Source organism: Mytilus trossulus, chromosome 9, assembly GCF_036588685.1.
Source record: "Mytilus trossulus isolate FHL-02 chromosome 9, PNRI_Mtr1.1.1.hap1, whole genome shotgun sequence".
Classification (NCBI taxonomy): domain Eukaryota; kingdom Metazoa; phylum Mollusca; class Bivalvia; order Mytilida; family Mytilidae; genus Mytilus; species Mytilus trossulus.
In genome coordinates, this window is record NC_086381.1 from 73,808,947 (window position 1) to 73,826,481 (window position 17,535).

Genomic DNA, 17,535 nt, shown 5'->3' on the forward strand with positions numbered 1-17,535 from the left:
TTGTCGTTTGTTGATGTGTTACTTATTTGTGTTTCGTTCATCTTTTTGTACTTAAATAAAGCCGTTAGTTATCTCGTTTTAATTGGTTTACATTTGTATTTCGTGACCTTTTATTTTTGGAAATTGCCGATTTGTAAATTGTCAATGTGTATATTGATGATTTGTAACTTGTCGATTCGTTAAATGTCAATGTGTGAAATGTCATCTTTGTATTATGCTAACGATCATTATGACGACAGATGGCGCTCGGTTTTTTCTTCGGTGTATAAGCCTCCTGTCAGAAGGAGCACCTCCATATGAAATATAAACCTAAGTAGTTTTAATCAATTAATTTCAGCAAATGCATCTAAAAGAAAACAATTAAAACAAAAATTGCATGTTTACAGGATCCCAGTTTTGTTTTGTTTACTGACGTGGACTTTCGTTCGAGAACGGATTAAACTATATAAAAATGCATTCCGACTAGTTCAGTTCCTCGACGTTATCGATCTATCCTAATCACGCCGAGGTTAATGAAATAGTCGTTGGTTAGTGGAATACAACGACTGGATTTTTCAGGTAAATACAATAAGGAGATGTGGTAATAAACCGTATGATTGTCAATGAGAAAACTATCCACCAAAGCGAAGTTCAAATAAAGTCGATGTAAGCAAGAATAGGCAATCTACGGCCTTCAACAATGAGAATACCATATAGTCGGCTATAAAAGGCTACATCATTACTGGAAAAACCAGGTACTAGTAATAAACGATTTCTATTATATACATGTCTACTGAATAGTTCTGGTCAAGAGGATTAAAAATTTCCGCTACTAGATTTCCTTTCTATAAAAATTTACAACCAAAAAGACCAAAAAAAATCAAGAGTTCCTCGATTTCAACAGCTGCTTAACGCCCAGTCCTCCCGATATGAACCCCACCCGGTGCCACACCTCCTTATAGCCAGGCAAGCTTACCGAATCTAAAATTTTGTCGATCGGATCGTTAAATAACCGAAATGATTCACGATGTTAATCAATAAAGCTATTTGTTTTGAAATTTGCATGTCATATAAAATTTAAAAAAATCATTTGCAATGAATTCTTAACAATATAATCATAATATCCAATTCACTTTAACATGTTGAATTCCGCCTGTCTCTTCTGTCGAGCAGTCAGTCAGAATCCCTGGCTACCATTTTACTCTAAAAAATTACCCAATACATACCCCTGGGTCAAACCCCAAATCATGTGCAAATATTTTCAAGGAGAAATAAAATTAGTGTAAGCATATTGGAGATAATTGCCTCGCGAATGGCGAGATCTTTTCTCTGACAAGTCAAAGGGATAGAGCGTCACTTTTGTTAAAAGTGGGTGTATAAAAGATTTGAGATAAAAAAAAAAAATTTAACCCCGCCGCATTTTTTAGCCTGTCCCAAGTCAGGAGCCACTGGCCTTTTTAAGTCCTGTATGATTTTAATTCTAGTTTCTAGTGTATAATTCGGAGTTAATTGTGACGTCCATTATCACTGAACTAGTATACATATTTGTTTAGGGGCCAGTTGAAGGACTCCTCCGGGTGCAGGAGTTTCTCGCTGCATTGAAGACCCATATTGATGGCCTTTGGGTGTTTTCTGCTCTATGGTCGGGTTGTTGTCTCTTTGACACATTCCCAATTTCCATTCTCAATTTTATGATAATTGTTAAATCGGGCCCTTGGCAGCAATTCAGTGATCTTTTTGAACGAGCTTTTTGTTTTAATTGTCTGGTTCTATAGCACTGAGAAAGCAGCCCCTGGACCACCTCGTACAGAAATATTAGCTTCTGGCTTGAGTGTCTTGTCTGGTTGTCTTGTAGTTTCAGTTTGGTGAGCGTGTTTGAGACGCAACCAACTTCTCTGGATTTGTCTCCTGTTATAAATATAAATCTCGCAGGTTGTCTCTGTATTCGTTCAAGCTTAGTGATGTTTGTAGATGTGTACTGGGGGGCTCGTCACGATTCACGAGTTGATTTTTTGTCGATCACGATTCACAGAAAATAAATTTCCATGATCACGGATCACGAAAATATAAAACAAAAATCTGTAGAAAAAAGGAATCACGATAGCGAAAATGCGCCCCTCATTTTAGGTCCTCGTTTAGTTTACTGGTTCCTTTAGATTTTATTACAAAATAGTGCATATTCAATACAGTTTTGATATATAGTATACATTAACTAAGTGACTCATTTAATTATCTATTTGTTTTCTTTTATATGTATGTGTTGTACAGAATTAATTTAAATTACTTTTGTCCATATTCCATATGGCGGTGCACATACTTACAGGAGGCTTATACACATGAGAAGAGGCCGAGCGCCATCTGTCGTCATAATGATCGTTAGCATAATACAACGATGACATTTCACACATTGACATTTCACACATTGACATTCAACGAATCGACAAGTTACAAATCATCAATATACGAATTGACAATTTACGAATCGACTAGACTAAGTTACAAAACATCAATATACAAATTGACAATTTACGAATCGACATGTTACAAAACATCAATATACAAATAGATAATTTACAAATCGGCGACATTTAACGAATCGCCAATTACAAAACATCAATATAAAAATTGACAAATCACACAGTTACAAGTTACAAATTGACAATTTACGAATCGACTAGACTAAGTTACAAAACATCAATATACAAATTGACAATTTACGAATCGACATGTTACAAAACATCAATATACAAATAGATAATTTACAAATCGGCGACATTTAACGAATCGCCAATTACAAAAGATCAATATAAAAATTGACAAATCACACAGTTACAAGTTACAAATTGACAAGTTACGAATTAAGAATTTTGACTCCGTTGGCTTTACATAGAATATTCCTTGGCTATCTTTTACCTCTCTTTTTCCAAAAAAAGTTTGAAATCATCATAATATCAAGTGAATATTTTACTAATTTTGGGTGTAAAAATTGATTTTTTTTACCGAACTCCAACCATTGTGTACCATCCTCACCGGATACACCAAAAATGTAGTCCAGTAAGATGCTGGCAAGAGACATTTTATGATTATGATTTTTAATGATATAGGTACAATTAAGGGCTAATTATGAACCTTAATCTCTCTCTTCAAATAACAAAAAAAATGAACAATGGGTGCCTGTTTAAAAAAGCCTGTTACGAGTTCAAAATTTTCAAGAAAAAATCCTTTAACTATTCTTCTCACGGTTTTGTGTAACTAAGTTACATGATATTCAAGCTTGGACAGCACTGTATTTCGAGATAACAACTTTCATGTAAATAAAGAGGTTAAATTGTACCTCAAACGATTTTAACTGCACGGAGAATATAATAGAAGCCTTTACCTTTATTGTTTCTTCTCTGGGGAATCTATATCTGGTGATGATGCAACACAGTGTCAAAAAGGATGTAGTCCACAAAAACTGATAAAAGTTTAATCACAAAAATAAAAAGGAGAGTCCCCACTCAAATGGCTAAATCAAAAGCTCAAACACATCAAACGAATAAATAACTACTGTCATATTCCTTACTTGGTAAAGGCATTTTCTCATGAAAACAAAATGGTGGATTGAACCTGGTTTTAAAGGTAGCTAAACCTTTTACTTGTATGACAGTCGCATCCATTCTATTGACAATGACTAAACCATAAGGCATGTAAATAAACTCATCATAGATACCAGGACTAAATTTTGTATATACGCCAGACGCGCGTTTCGTCTACAAAAGACTCACCAGTGACGCTCGAATCCAAAAAAGTTAAAAAGGCCAAATAAAGTACGAAGTTGAAGAGCATAAATGACAGCACTTATGCCTGTTTTATTTACATGATGTATTTGAGTTTACTTATGGATTCTGCAAATTCAAAGATACGACTTCGACAAAAGATGTAACAGACAGCATAGGCATTGGAATTTGTAACGTGAAAACTTTGAAAATGAATAACATGTAACTTGTACTTTGTTTGGCAATAAAAAGCCAAAATAATTTTTTGTGTGCTTCAGTAAAAGATAAGCTGGGACAAGTGATTGGTTAAAAAACACCAAATAAGTAAAACTATTCACTGTCATTCACGAAAATTTACTTTATCGTAACCAAAAGTGAATAGAAAAGGAAAATCTGCATTGTACCAATCCTATAATGGTTTACTTCTACACATTGTGACTTGGATGGTGAATTGTCTTATTGGTTATCATACCACATCTTCTTAGATTAATTTATTATTACTAAGACAGTGATCATGACGCAGTGTGTTAGTGGCCTTATATATATATGTTATCAGGTCACTAGCACTTTGAGTAGCTAATTTATTTTACCGACTATCTTAACATATAACATTTTGACTACTGGCCTGTATATTGACAGCTGTCTAATTCTGCAATCTTACCACATCTCCTCATTTCTTATAAGCTGTTTATTTTCTAAAATACATACGTTCTAGTTTAAGATATATGTATGAATATGTGGCTTTAAGTCATTAACTTCTGAAAATTGTAAGTCTACCTTTTGATTTAGTTAAGCTATTTAAATTGATATTTTATAGTGTGTCTTTTAATTTTGTGATGTTACCCTATTGTTTTAGGTTTGCTGAATGTCAACGCCTGTGAAAACTGTTAAATCGTATAAACCCGTTGCATGCGTTTGTCCTAAGTCAGGAATATGTTGTTCAGTGGTTATCGTTTGTTGATGTGGTTCAAAATTGCTGTTCGTTTTTCGTTTTCTATTTTTTATATAGGCAATACTGTTGATTTTCATGTTTGAAATGCTTACATTAGTTATTTCGGGGCACTTAATAGCTTGTTGTTCGGTGAGCTAGGTCTTCGTACTGAAGGTCGTACTGACCTGTGATGGTTTAATTTTCCAAATTGTGACTTGGATGGAGTGTTGTGTCATTGGTACGCATACCAAATCTTCTTATATCTGACTATACCAACTACAAAAAAAAAGTGAACAGACAAGGAAAAAAGTTCATAATTTATTGGTTCCTGAATAATTGAAAACTATAACTTGCTTGTACTTTATTTGAAAGATACAAACACCGTTAAAAGTATCAACGTTTTAGTAAACCCTCTTTCACATTGTTAGTATTAAAATCAAAATTTAAAGTTGTATGAATGCTAGTAGGCAACTATTTATCACAGAGCAAATGAAAAGCAACTTGAAAAGCTAGCTTTGGATTATAAATCGCGTGAATAAAAAGACATATTTCATATTGATACATTAAAAATTTGTTAAATTAATTTTTAATTTTGGGCAGAGCAGCTTCGATTAAAGCAGACAAAAAATGAATAGGAAAAACAGACACAAATTTTGTTTAAAGTCAGAACTGAAAATGGTTAATATTGAATCAGACTTTTAGGTCAATGTTCCTGTAATAGCTGTGAGAACAACGGGTAGAACGTTGTCACAATGTGTCTCCTCTCATTCCACGTTCTGCTATAGACCGGAATTCTACAAGAAACCAAAAAAACGAGTAAATATAAGCTGTAAGCATAATGTTGGTTAACGCAACGAGTCTTCTGTACCAATTAATACTTCTCTTAGACTGGGGACAATGTAAAATGTCATATATTTTGGCGTTTCTTCTGTAACCGGAGAACGTGATTCTACATTCAAAATCATGTTGTTTTCTCCAACTGGAACCTTTGACCTGTGTGTTACAATGCGGCGGTCAAACCGACTTAGGATAAGAAGTACTTCCATACCTAAACCGCTTACGTACTTTTGTTCACTTCGAGTTATAGTTTCTGATTACATTCTTGATATATTGGCTTACAAATGACAACACTGTAGATTCTAGTCGTCTTTTGTGTCAACTTACTAATTTTAATCTTTTTGATTTACAGTTATGTTTTCAAAAACTTAAAGCAAAGCACCGTGATAGGTATAAAAACAATGATAACCAATTAACCAATTATAGTCTGAGTAAGAACATAAGAACATTGAAATAAATAACCCGGGAACTTTTCGTTTTGAATAAACACCAAAATGCCATTGTACAAGAAAAAGGTGAGTTCACAAATGTTAATTTAAATGTACTAAACATCAAATTGTGCATGTGTAAAACAAGAAATTTGGACATTTTTCGCCTCTTTGTTGTGCTTACAAGCAACTTAGCCCATCTTAGTATGTGCATGACCAAAATCAGAAGCCTGTAAACAAATAGCTGTTCTTGGTTGATGTCTATTATAATTGTTTTTCGTTTAGTGCTTAATTGATAATCAGGGCTTTGATTATCTTTTATTTTTTTCTTCTTCATATTTTGTCATGTTAGTGCTTTCAAAGTGTTATTCTATTATCTATTTTATATAAGGATACCATCAAACTTACCTCCAATTTCTAGCTCTTCATTCCCGTTTGTGTCAACTTGAGGTAAGGCTAAGTAGAATAGTTGTCTCAATCGACTCTGGCTGTGGACCAGTCCAGGTATGTGTGCATTTGCATAAAATGCGGCAATTTCGTTACCATTAATGTGGCCATCTTTATCGGTATCAATCAATCTAAAGGCCATGGCAATGGCATCTCTCTTTACAGTGTCTCTCTTGTGTACCATCTGTTTGGAAAATGTGTATCATTTATTACTTACGATCGTGTTACTAGCAAATGTAATTAATATATAACTCGGAAATTGGGGTAAATTTCGTTGCTTTTTTCCGTCAACTTATTTTTTAAAAATGTTTCTTCGGTAATGATATAACCAAACTATCTTTATTATATTAGTATTTTATCGATAAATGCGTATAGAAGAAATTAAATTGGTTCTGATGTTGACACTTTTGAGTAATTTCAAATTTCATACATGATTAGGCTCTCAATGTGCATTTGAAAAACATAAAAATTATTAGTCGCTTTGCTTATTTGTTGGAAATTTTAAAAACATGGAAACTTATAATTTTATTCCGTTATTTTCCAAAAAATCACTTTCAACTTTCGGTAAGGTTTAATTTGTCCCCGTGGAGTTTGATTTAAAGTTCAAATATGGACAATAACTTTGCCCAAAAAATATCGTCTGGTCATGTGAAGCAGCAAATCATTATAACGCACCTGCTTTTCGATGGATTCAATTGTGTCATTCAAATCCAATGATCAAGTTCTGATTTTTACGTTACAGAGAGTGTAAAAAAACCTGTCATTTCTTGTGAAATGGCGAGGATGATTTGTGTAGTCACACACATTTGTTAACTTATGTATTTATGTGTTGCCAGTAAGTTCTCATGAATATGTATATACTCCTCTCCAACACAAATGTTATCAAAGGTACAAGGATTATAATTTAGTACGCCAGACGTGCGTTTCAGTTACAAAAGACTCATCAGTGACGCTCATATCAAAATATTCAAAAAGCCAATCAATTACAAAGCTGGAGAGTATTGAGGATCCAAAGTTCCGAAAAAAGTTGTACCAAAGTTTTGTAAACAGAAAATTTATCAAAATAATGACCACATTATTGATATTCATGTCAGCCCTATAGTGTTGACTACTGGCTGGTGATACACTTAAAGTTGATATTTGTTCGTTCAAAAGAATATTATTCATCGTTAGTTTTTAGACGACAGCAATAACACAATGAAATGGTACTTCTATATGACCAGTAGATATAATTACATCTTAAGTATATCATTTTGATCTAGGTCGACATTTTTAGTAGTTTTATAAATATTTTCTATTTTTAAAAATTGGTTAAATTTTTCACTTATTTTTCTATCCGTGATTTCAAGATACATGTTTTAACAAGACAAATGTGTTAATATTTGCTTACCTTGTGATCTTAGTTTCTAAAGGTTAGCTTCAGGGAAGATGTTTCTACACACGATCATTTACATTTAATGACTCGTTGCTGAAAGTTTTTTCTTTGATGTCATGAAATTGTTATATTCGAAACTCCTTACCGGCTAAATTATGGACAGAATAATTCAATCGGCGTCTACATAAGACTTTTTAAATACATTTTATTGATTTTTTAATGATAAAATTATAAGTTTAAGATAATCTTGAAATTGTCATAAAATTAAATAAAGCAAACATTATTCAAATTTTGAACCTTATTATTTTCGAAATCAGCGGTTTGTTTCGAGTCATGATATTTCATGTATTTTAAATTTATCTACAATAACATGATCTCAAAAACACTAAAAAATAACCTTTGCAAATTATTCGTTAGTCAGTACTTTAATGATATGATGAAACTTATTCGATTTACTTCTTTAGTCGTTAAAGCCATATGTTTATAAAACTTATATGTGTTCAAACCTTTGCTAACTTGTCAGTTATTTTAAACATCCGATATATATTCTACTTACCGATGCAGTATGGGCAATTGCATCATAAATGGCAGATCCTTCCTTAAATTTGAATTTAAAAGAAGAAGCAAAAATTGCAGCCACAAGGCAACAAAACACTATCAGGGTCTTCATCTTCTGAAAGTTCAATCAATAAATGCTGGAAAGAAAAAACTAAAAATCATAAGTATATTATATGTCTTGTGCCTATATAAATCATAATAATTTTCGTTATCGGACTAAATATACTCATCATAGATACCAGGACTAAATTAAGTATATGCAAGTAAAAAGGAAATTGACTTGTTTGTAAACAGCTTGCGCAATTCTGCCATGCATGCTTCCTTGTATTTTTCCTTTACCGCAAATTTAGTAAATTAAGCGTTCAGATTTACAGATTGAATTTATTTTAGAATTAAGTATATGTAGGAAACTGTGTGAAGTTTTCTTTGCAAGAAAAGGTTAGTAACAAAGCACTAATGTGTGAAACTTTAAAAAAAAATGGTATATTTCAAATGAAAAATGATGACAAAGACAAAAAACTATCAATTAAGATTACACGTATATCTATATCGTATTTATATTTATTTTCAATTTAGACTTGTTTATATCTTTTCAATATATATATTTATATATCAGGTTCATAAGTAAGCGCTGTCAACATTTCCTTTTAATATATATAGTACACACACTTTTGTTATACATGTTATAAAGACCTTACCTTTCTCTGAATAAACCGCTGATCTATTCAAGTCTCATGCAGCAAATTAAACATTTATATGAAGAAGTTAGTAAAATGATCGACCAAGCACCAATCATATTACTTCAGCAATTATCGTTTCAACGCCGAGAACAGTCGAATATTTCCGATTTATATTTACATCATTGGTCACAAAACTCGTTTGATTCGAACGGAGAGAAGCGGAATCAGCCGAGGTTAGAAGAATGATATCTTTATATAATTAAATTGACACTTTATAGATTTGGGACATCCAAAACGTTTTTCTGAGATGACCACCGTTAAGATCCCCTAATAAAAATGAAAAGCAGTTGGTGAACAATTAATTAAGGAGCTGAATGATCTAAAGATATTTAAATCTAATATATACACATAAATAGCGTCCATATACTTAAAAATAGTAAGACGACCTCAGGTTTGTGTAATTACCTATGACATACGCGATCGTAATAAATAACTTTAAAAGAAGAATCAATGAGCTACACCATATGCATAACTGATAGATACGCTTTTTTCGAGGAAAGAGCCTTCAAAACCAGCCTTCACCAAGAATGGTAATAAAATAAACGGCAAAATATGCGCATTTCGACATTAATGTCTCTTTAGTGATGCCTGAGGCCAAGATATATGATATTAACATGAAGGGACCAAAAAGTTTAGCCAAAGCTGGGTTATGAATCAGAGCTATGCATGAGAGAGATAAATTCCTTAATTTTGAAATATTTCCCAAATTTTGAATTATTTCTCAAATTTTGTTACAGCAAATTCTATTACTATTAAATCCGTATTTTCATGCCAGTACTATCGTACTTGCTACTCGGCTCGCCTCGGGGACTATCAGTCCACAAGCAGAAGCATCGACCCAGTGGTAGTTGGAGCACAAACGGTGCCAATATTTGTACACTAGATGCGCATTTCGCCAATCAATGTGTCTTCAGTGATGCTCGAGGCCAAACTATTTGAAAATCCAAATCAATAAAATAACAAGCTATAAACAAGAAAGTACAAATTAGTATAGTTAAAGCTGGACAAGGAACCCCCAAAAAATAGAAAATGTAAATATTTGAGGAGATAAACAATAAAACAAATAAAAGGAAGATTTTTCAAAGAGTAATGGAAATTTTGTTAAACAAAATTGGAACCTTAGTGAAAAATAATTTTTAAATTCATCGACATGATACTTTTCATTTACAAAGAACAAGAATTACCGTCAAAACACTTCATTGAACATGTAACTCGGAACCGTAACTTTAAGTGTTGGAAAAAAAATCAAGTATACACAATTGAAATTGTTTCATACTCGATGAGATACTTCATGACCGCAATTGTTACAATGTTTTTGCATTTGGATCCAGTTTCAATTGATTTGTACTTTCGGTCGGGAATTTCCATTTACAAACTTGTACTTATAAATAAAAATGACAATAGTATTCATTGTGTTATAACATAGGCAGACCATAAGAGGCAATTGCGTAATTTTACATCCCCTATTTCAATTAAAAAATATATAAATGTGTAGAGAAAGAATGTAAGATCTTCTGTAAACTGTGTTAAGGCTTTATACAAACTTCTATAGAAAAATTATTTACATGTAAGTTCTTAATACTTTGAAATAAACTACCTGTTGATTTAATTTAGAGTCCTTAGAATACTCATCAACTGGCTGCATTGAAGACCTGTTGGTGACCTTCTGCTGTTGTCTGTTCTATGATAAGGTTGTTGTCCCTTTGACACATTCCCCATTTCCATTCTCAATTTTATCAGCACAATAACATAGACACAAAATTATTCCGTATTCATTTGTCAATCTACCATTTATAACAAAAATGATTGGATCATTTTTAGAATAAAAAAACATCTGTCAATGAATATACAAACTTTCTTGTTACTACAAGAAAAGATCTCACATTTGATCTACTGTTCATGACAAATCCAGCTTTAGATTAAAACAGAATCACCACTAGGACACCATGATACAATGTATACTTCTTGACTGGATATGCGTGGAATAGTAAGTTTATTGTCCCGAGGAACAACTATTGTCCTGAGGCGTAGCCGAGGGCAATAGCTCTATCAGAGGGACAATAAACTTACTATTACACGAATATTCAGACAGTAAGTGTTTTGTTATATCGAAAAAGACAACAGACAATAACTGGCGGTGATAAATCAACTATCGTAATATATCAAAGGAGAAACCAAACCATAACGATAACTTCATAGATATGTCCAAATTATCAGGCTACGCCTTGCACTGACATCAACCCTGTACTAGACACAATAGGTAAAACACGACGTCGTTACTGACTGCTGCGGTATTATCAAAATCCTCCAATCGCGTAGCTGTATTTAAAATCCAGCGAAAAATGAGGCTTGCGGTCAAATAGTTTCACCCAGGTCCAATAGTTGGAAATTTTTGACCGGTTCAATAGTTCAAAGCTTGTAATTTGCAAAAGAGTGAAAATATTGTGTACTTATTTTATATAGAAAATGATAACTGAGTTATAATAATGTTCATTATAGAGAAGACTGGGGAAAATATGGAAAACACTTAAAGGAAAGGTACACATATATGAAAGAAAACCAGTTAGAAGATATAGACAATACGTGAAATGAATTCAAATGAAAAACAACAGTAAGTATTCAAACGCATATACCAATCAGGCTAAGAAGTAACAAAACTGATCTTCTAACGATATAGCTAAACGTGATATGGAAAGAAAAATACATGATGACACACACAAAAATCTCACAAATTGAAACACAATTAAAGAAAGAAATTTAAAATGCCTTCTGGAAACATATTGAAAACATGATATGTTGACATTGAAGTACATTCTTGTTCATTACTTTTTTATGTGTTTTGTCATTTGATTTTGCCATGTGATTATGGACTTTCCGATTAGATTTTCCTCTGAATTCATTATTATTGTAATTTTACTTTTTATTCGGGAGTATTAATTTTCTTGGTGGCTGCAAATGTTACATGTTCGTTGGTTCTTTAATTAATGGATTTTAGTTGTCTTAAAAATTCAAGTGACGAATTTGAAGAATTCAGAAACGAATCTTTGTGCCATTAATCATATGTTGTTTTATAATTTTTACGGGACATTGTCAAATAAAGTGTTCATTTTCATTCACTTGTTCGTCTTTCATTACTAACAAAATTCATTACATTTCTAATAAAACAAAAACTGCTTTTGGAAATAAGCTGATTCATATATGTTGACAAAATGTTTCGACTGAAAGAAAGTTGAGATTAAAAAACATCTAAATGTTGCATACGGATTATCAGAGGTTAACACACTTAAGATCGAACGATGAACAGATCAATTGGGCATAACATGTCCTTAAACGGAAATGTTTATATATAAGAAAATGCAAAACATATACATTCTTGGCATTCCATTTTGGGAGGTTTTATATACACAGAAGAAGTATACCTAAAACGACAAAGTTATTTTGCATTTACTGTTTATATTATGAAACCGGTTTTTTCAAAAGCGATTATTTTGTAAGGGTTCTTAAATATTTCGCGGTGGTGTCTTGCCATGGCTATGTTTAGACTTGTTTGTTTGCCTTTTGGCCGTGAATGTTTGTCCCTAATAATTTTATTAACGATATATTTGCATTCAGGTATCGCAGATCAAAAGTATTCGTTCAAAGTGTGTTAATTTACGTTTTTGATTGAGTTAAGCCTTCCAATAGATATTTTATCGTGTGTTTGTCTATGTTGTGATGTTATACTATTGTTTCAGAAAAAGGAAGAAGGTTTGGTACCATTAAAACGTTTAATCCCGCTGCAAATGTTTGTACCTGTCCTAAGTCAGGATTCTGATGTACAGTAGTTGTCGTTTGTTTATGTAATTTATACGTGTTTCTTATTTCTCGTTTTTTATATATATATATTAAAACGTTGGTTTTCCCGTTTGAATGGTTTAAACTAATTTTGAGGTCCTTTATAGCTTGTTGTTTGATGTGAGCTAAGGCTCCGTGTTAAAGACCGTACATTGACCTATAATGTTTACTTTTATAAATTGTTATTTGGATGGAGAGTTGTCTTATTGGAACTCATACCATATCTTTCTATACCTACTTGGAGTTGTAAAAATAATCATAAGAAATTAAAAAGCAAGCATTCTAATTAAATGATTATTTTTTTCGTATTAGAATTTTGAAAAAAAAAGAACACTTCATTATAGTATATCACAACCGGAATCTGACTTTCGTCGATTAGAACTTATTTTTCATGAGAACTAAAAGGTGAACAGTCGTACATTCACAGATTAATTTATTTAAATCCGGTCTATATTTGAACTAAAAATGTATAATTAGTTCATAAAGCGTCAGGTACTGTACTCATGTTGTCAAACCTACATTTTTGGAATTTGATAACAATTACTATATTTTCTCGGACACTTAGATTCCTGTGTAAAACCGTTCACGAAAATCACGAAAATTGTAACCGCCACGGATAAATGTACTTTCAAAGTACAAGATTCTGTTAATCGTCATAATAAACAAACAAAATCAATGACACAGAAATTAAAAACTATAGGTCACCGTACGGCATTGAACAATGAGCAAGGTTGATACTGCACAATCAGCTATAAAAGTCCACGAAAATACAAATGTAAACCAATTCAAACGAGAAAACTAACGGCTTTATTTAAGTACAAAAAGATGAACGAAACACAAATAAGTAACACATCAACAAACGACAACCACTGAATAACAGGATCCTGAGTAGGGACAGGCACATACATGCCGAATGTAACGGGGTTAAACATGTTAGCGAAATCCCAACCTTCCCCTAACCTGGGACAGTTGTGAAACCTTACAACATAAGAACAATCTATAAAGATCAATGGAAAAATGCTTAACTCATCAGATAGATACAAATATAAATACTACATAGAGTGGACATGGACGGGTACTTGTATATCCCAACAACAAATGACAGATCTGAGAGTACTCTCAGTCACTGAAAGCTTGTTCAAAGCAAGTAACAACTGTTTAAAAATCATTTATATAAAACGAAATTATCAATCAGGTCACATCTAATATCCAATGGATTTAGTATAAATGCGTCATAAACTGGCAGAGAAAAACATTCCAAGACACATGCACCGACAGAATGAAGTGCCGTGAATGTGAATATAGATGTATATAACAATAATATTCAGTTTGCTTTTGATTTATTGATAAAAAAATCAATATCTAATACCAATAAAAACAATATTCAATGATCTAATTATAGTGTTGAATAGGTTATCTATTAGAATAAGATTATTTAAAGGCAATTAACAATGAAAAAAAAACTAGTATTGCACCCTTAGAAGAAAAGGTTTACTATATACATGCAGTTGTCTTAGAAAAGCACATATCTTAGCGAATTGTTTTAAAAGACTTTAAATCCTAGACTAATACAAAAATCACTACCAGAGGTCCATCAACACACCCGCAATTAATTGAATGATTGGCTGATTGAAATGTAACGCCGAATGTATCACAATTATGCAACTTCGTGTTTTTCAGTGTTTATTGGTTGAGGGAATCAGAATATTGGGAGAGAACCAAGACCTTCAAAAGTAACACAGGTAATCCTTGTCTATTTATAATAGAGTTGGGTACACCTGTCTAGTACGTGATTCGAACAGACAAACTCAGTGTTGACAGTCTTGTGATACAGTAGAACGGCTACTAAGACCCTTAGTCTATCGACCCCCCACCCCAACAATGGACAACAAAGACATCAACAGAGAAGGAAAATAGAAAGGCAATAGGACTAAAATAACCAATTCGGAAAAGTGCTAAAAGAAAAAAATAGCATATGCACATACATATAAAATATTATCTTCATGGTTTTTTTTTTAAGAAACTCACTATCAATAGGAAAAGTATCTCATGATTGTAATATAGCAGACGTAATGATTGAAAGTAAGGATTAGAGATCCTATGATTTTGTGTCATTTTTTATGCCCTCCCCCTACGATAGTAAAGGGGCATTATATTTCTGGTCTTTCCATCCCTTCGTTTTTTGGTTGTCGGTCCGTCTGCCCGATATAGGTTTAAGCTTTTGGTCATGGTAGTTTTTGATGAAGTTTAAAACCAATCAACATGAAAATTAGTACACAGGCTCCCTATGTTATGAGCTTTCTAATTTTAATGCTAACAGAGGGACGAAAGATACTAGAGGGGCAGTCAAATTCATAAATCGAAAATAAACTGACAAGCCATGGCTAAAATTGAAAAGGACAAACAGACAAACAATAGAACACATGACACAAAAAAGAAAGCTAAAGAATACAGAACACAAACCCCACCAAAAACTAAAGGTAATCTCAGTTGCTCAGGACGGATAAGCAGATACTGCTCCACATGCGGCATGCGTCGTGTGGCTTATAAGACAACACATTCGGTAAATAGTCTAATTCGGTAAGTCACATTCAGGAAAGGGAAGGGGATTGTAGTTACGACGTAAGGAACATATCTGATATCATTACTGAAACGGTCATTGCATAACGGTCAAACAACTCGTGATGGCGTCCGTAAAATTTAAGAAGTGATGATTTCAACTTCATCATTTGGAAGTCTTGATTTAATAGCTTCCTTGTGAGCAACAACCCTCTATCAAGAAAATCATGATAGGAAATGCAAGCACGGGAATATCGTATCATTTAAGAGATATATACACCGTATGCAGGTGCTGCTGGAATGTTGCTACTTAGAAATAGAAAGTTCACAATTGGAAAGCTGAAATCATCTCTTTTGTCGTAAAGTTTTGTTGTCAATCGACCCTCATTGTCAATTTCTAGATGTAATTCTAGATATGAGGTCGACTCAACTGAATCTCTAGTTCAATAGGATAGATACGTTCAACATAGTCACACATTTTGAATTATTTAGTGAAAGAACGTCATCTATATAACGGTAGATGTTAAAGTGTTTTAGTATATGGTAAAGGAGAGTTAAAGGATATTGCTAACTTCTTATTTTTCTTCCGAAGAAGTTTCTGTATGAATACAGCCTCATAATAATAAAAGAACAAGTCGGCAAGAAAACGGGCACAATTCGTTCCCACTGGAATGCCGATAGTCTATTGAAAAACACGTCCTCCGAACGTAACAAATATGTTGTCAATCAAGAAATCAAGCATCTTGATAATGTCAGTTTCATAGAGTATTTTGAATCAGAGTGATCCTTCACAAAGTAGGATTTATCCCTTCCTTGTATCTTAGTTGGTGATTTTTTTTTATAAAACAAAGCAATACCAACTCTTTCAATTTGTCTTTTAGTTTGGAATGCGCTAATAAAATCCACGGTACCAATTTTGTTGCACCAGATGCGCATTTCGACAATATATGTCTCTTCAGTGATGCTCGTGGCCAAAATATTTGAAATCCAAAGCGTATATAAAAGATGAATTAGAGTCTATATCCTAATTTCACGGCCCACTGAACAAAGAATAGCGAGGCGGGTAGGGCTTCCGTGCAATATCAACACATTCTTGTCTTTCGTTTTACTCTATTCGTCGTAAATGTTGCCCATTATCCTTTTTTTATAAATTTATCTTTTGCCTTTTTTCAAGACATGCCTAGTTGAGAGATAGATAAAAACAACTAAGATTATTTTGAGAGTGAAATGGACCGACCGACCGAATGTCCACATACGGATAAAGTAAACATTGTGCATTCATTATAGCCTTGTCGCAGAATCTTCCAATGGTGCCGATTTTTGTTTAAAGTCGCAGAGAAGAGTGACTGACCGATTTTGTTTGTTTTTCATCATCTGACACGGAATATTATAATAAATCCGGAATTCCTAAATGAATATTTCAACGTTATTTTGAAATAAAATGAAATCACAATGTTTGAGTTTTTATTCAACATTGAATTTATGTCATATGTCTATGTACTAATTATTGGTCGATATAAATTCCTTCTGGGATCAAATATTAAGTTATAAAAGGTCACTTAAAGTAACTCGATTACGGTCCTTGTTAGATGTGTATGTTGACGGGATTAGAGATTGACAAATTGTGACTTGAATGGAGAGTTTTCTTATTGGAACTCATACCACACCTTCTTATATCGATTTATTAGTTACACAGTGACACAATGTGTTAGTGAAGAAATATATACCTTGGTTATGTATTTTGTCACTGGCACATTGAGTAGCGAATTTATCTTATAGACCATCTTTTAGACTAGTGACCTGTCAAAGTTTCCTTACGCTTCCTTATTAAGAATATACATCAGTTGGTCTATCCGTAAAGACATATTTACAACTTTAAGCTTTTAACGTGTTTTCTGCATTTATTTTCAATTAACCAGTAGGTCACCAGCACTCTGTGTAACAGGGCAATCACTATTTTACCAAAAGATTTTACCTTTGTTGTAAAGACGAGAAATTCTAAGACACAAATTTATTTGGGAACGTCAACTTGTGTTTGATTAAGTAAGGTTAGCGTTTTGCAATTCTTTAAAAGTCCTTTATACTGTGG

General features: G+C 32.8%; 1 protein-coding gene across 2 annotated transcripts in view; it reads right to left on the minus strand.

The window, feature by feature from the left end:
• Positions 1 to 9,148, minus strand: part of LOC134683391 (uncharacterized) — a 35,533-nt gene extending 26,385 nt beyond the window's left edge. The window contains exons 1-4 of one of the 2 annotated variants that reach the window (XM_063542673.1): positions 9,012 to 9,146; positions 8,312 to 8,450; positions 6,342 to 6,564; positions 4,974 to 5,462 (exon numbers count right to left, since the gene is read on the minus strand). In XM_063542673.1, the coding sequence (XP_063398743.1) occupies positions 5,416 to 5,462; positions 6,342 to 6,564; positions 8,312 to 8,425 (384 nt within the window). In that variant the 5' untranslated portion in view covers positions 8,426 to 8,450; positions 9,012 to 9,146 and the 3' untranslated portion in view covers positions 4,974 to 5,415. Of the gene's footprint in view, positions 1 to 4,973; positions 5,463 to 6,341; positions 6,565 to 8,311; positions 8,451 to 9,011 lie in introns of those variants that run through there. The other variant, XM_063542674.1, reaches the window with a different exon arrangement.
• Positions 9,149 to 17,535: the final 8,387 nt, after the last annotated feature.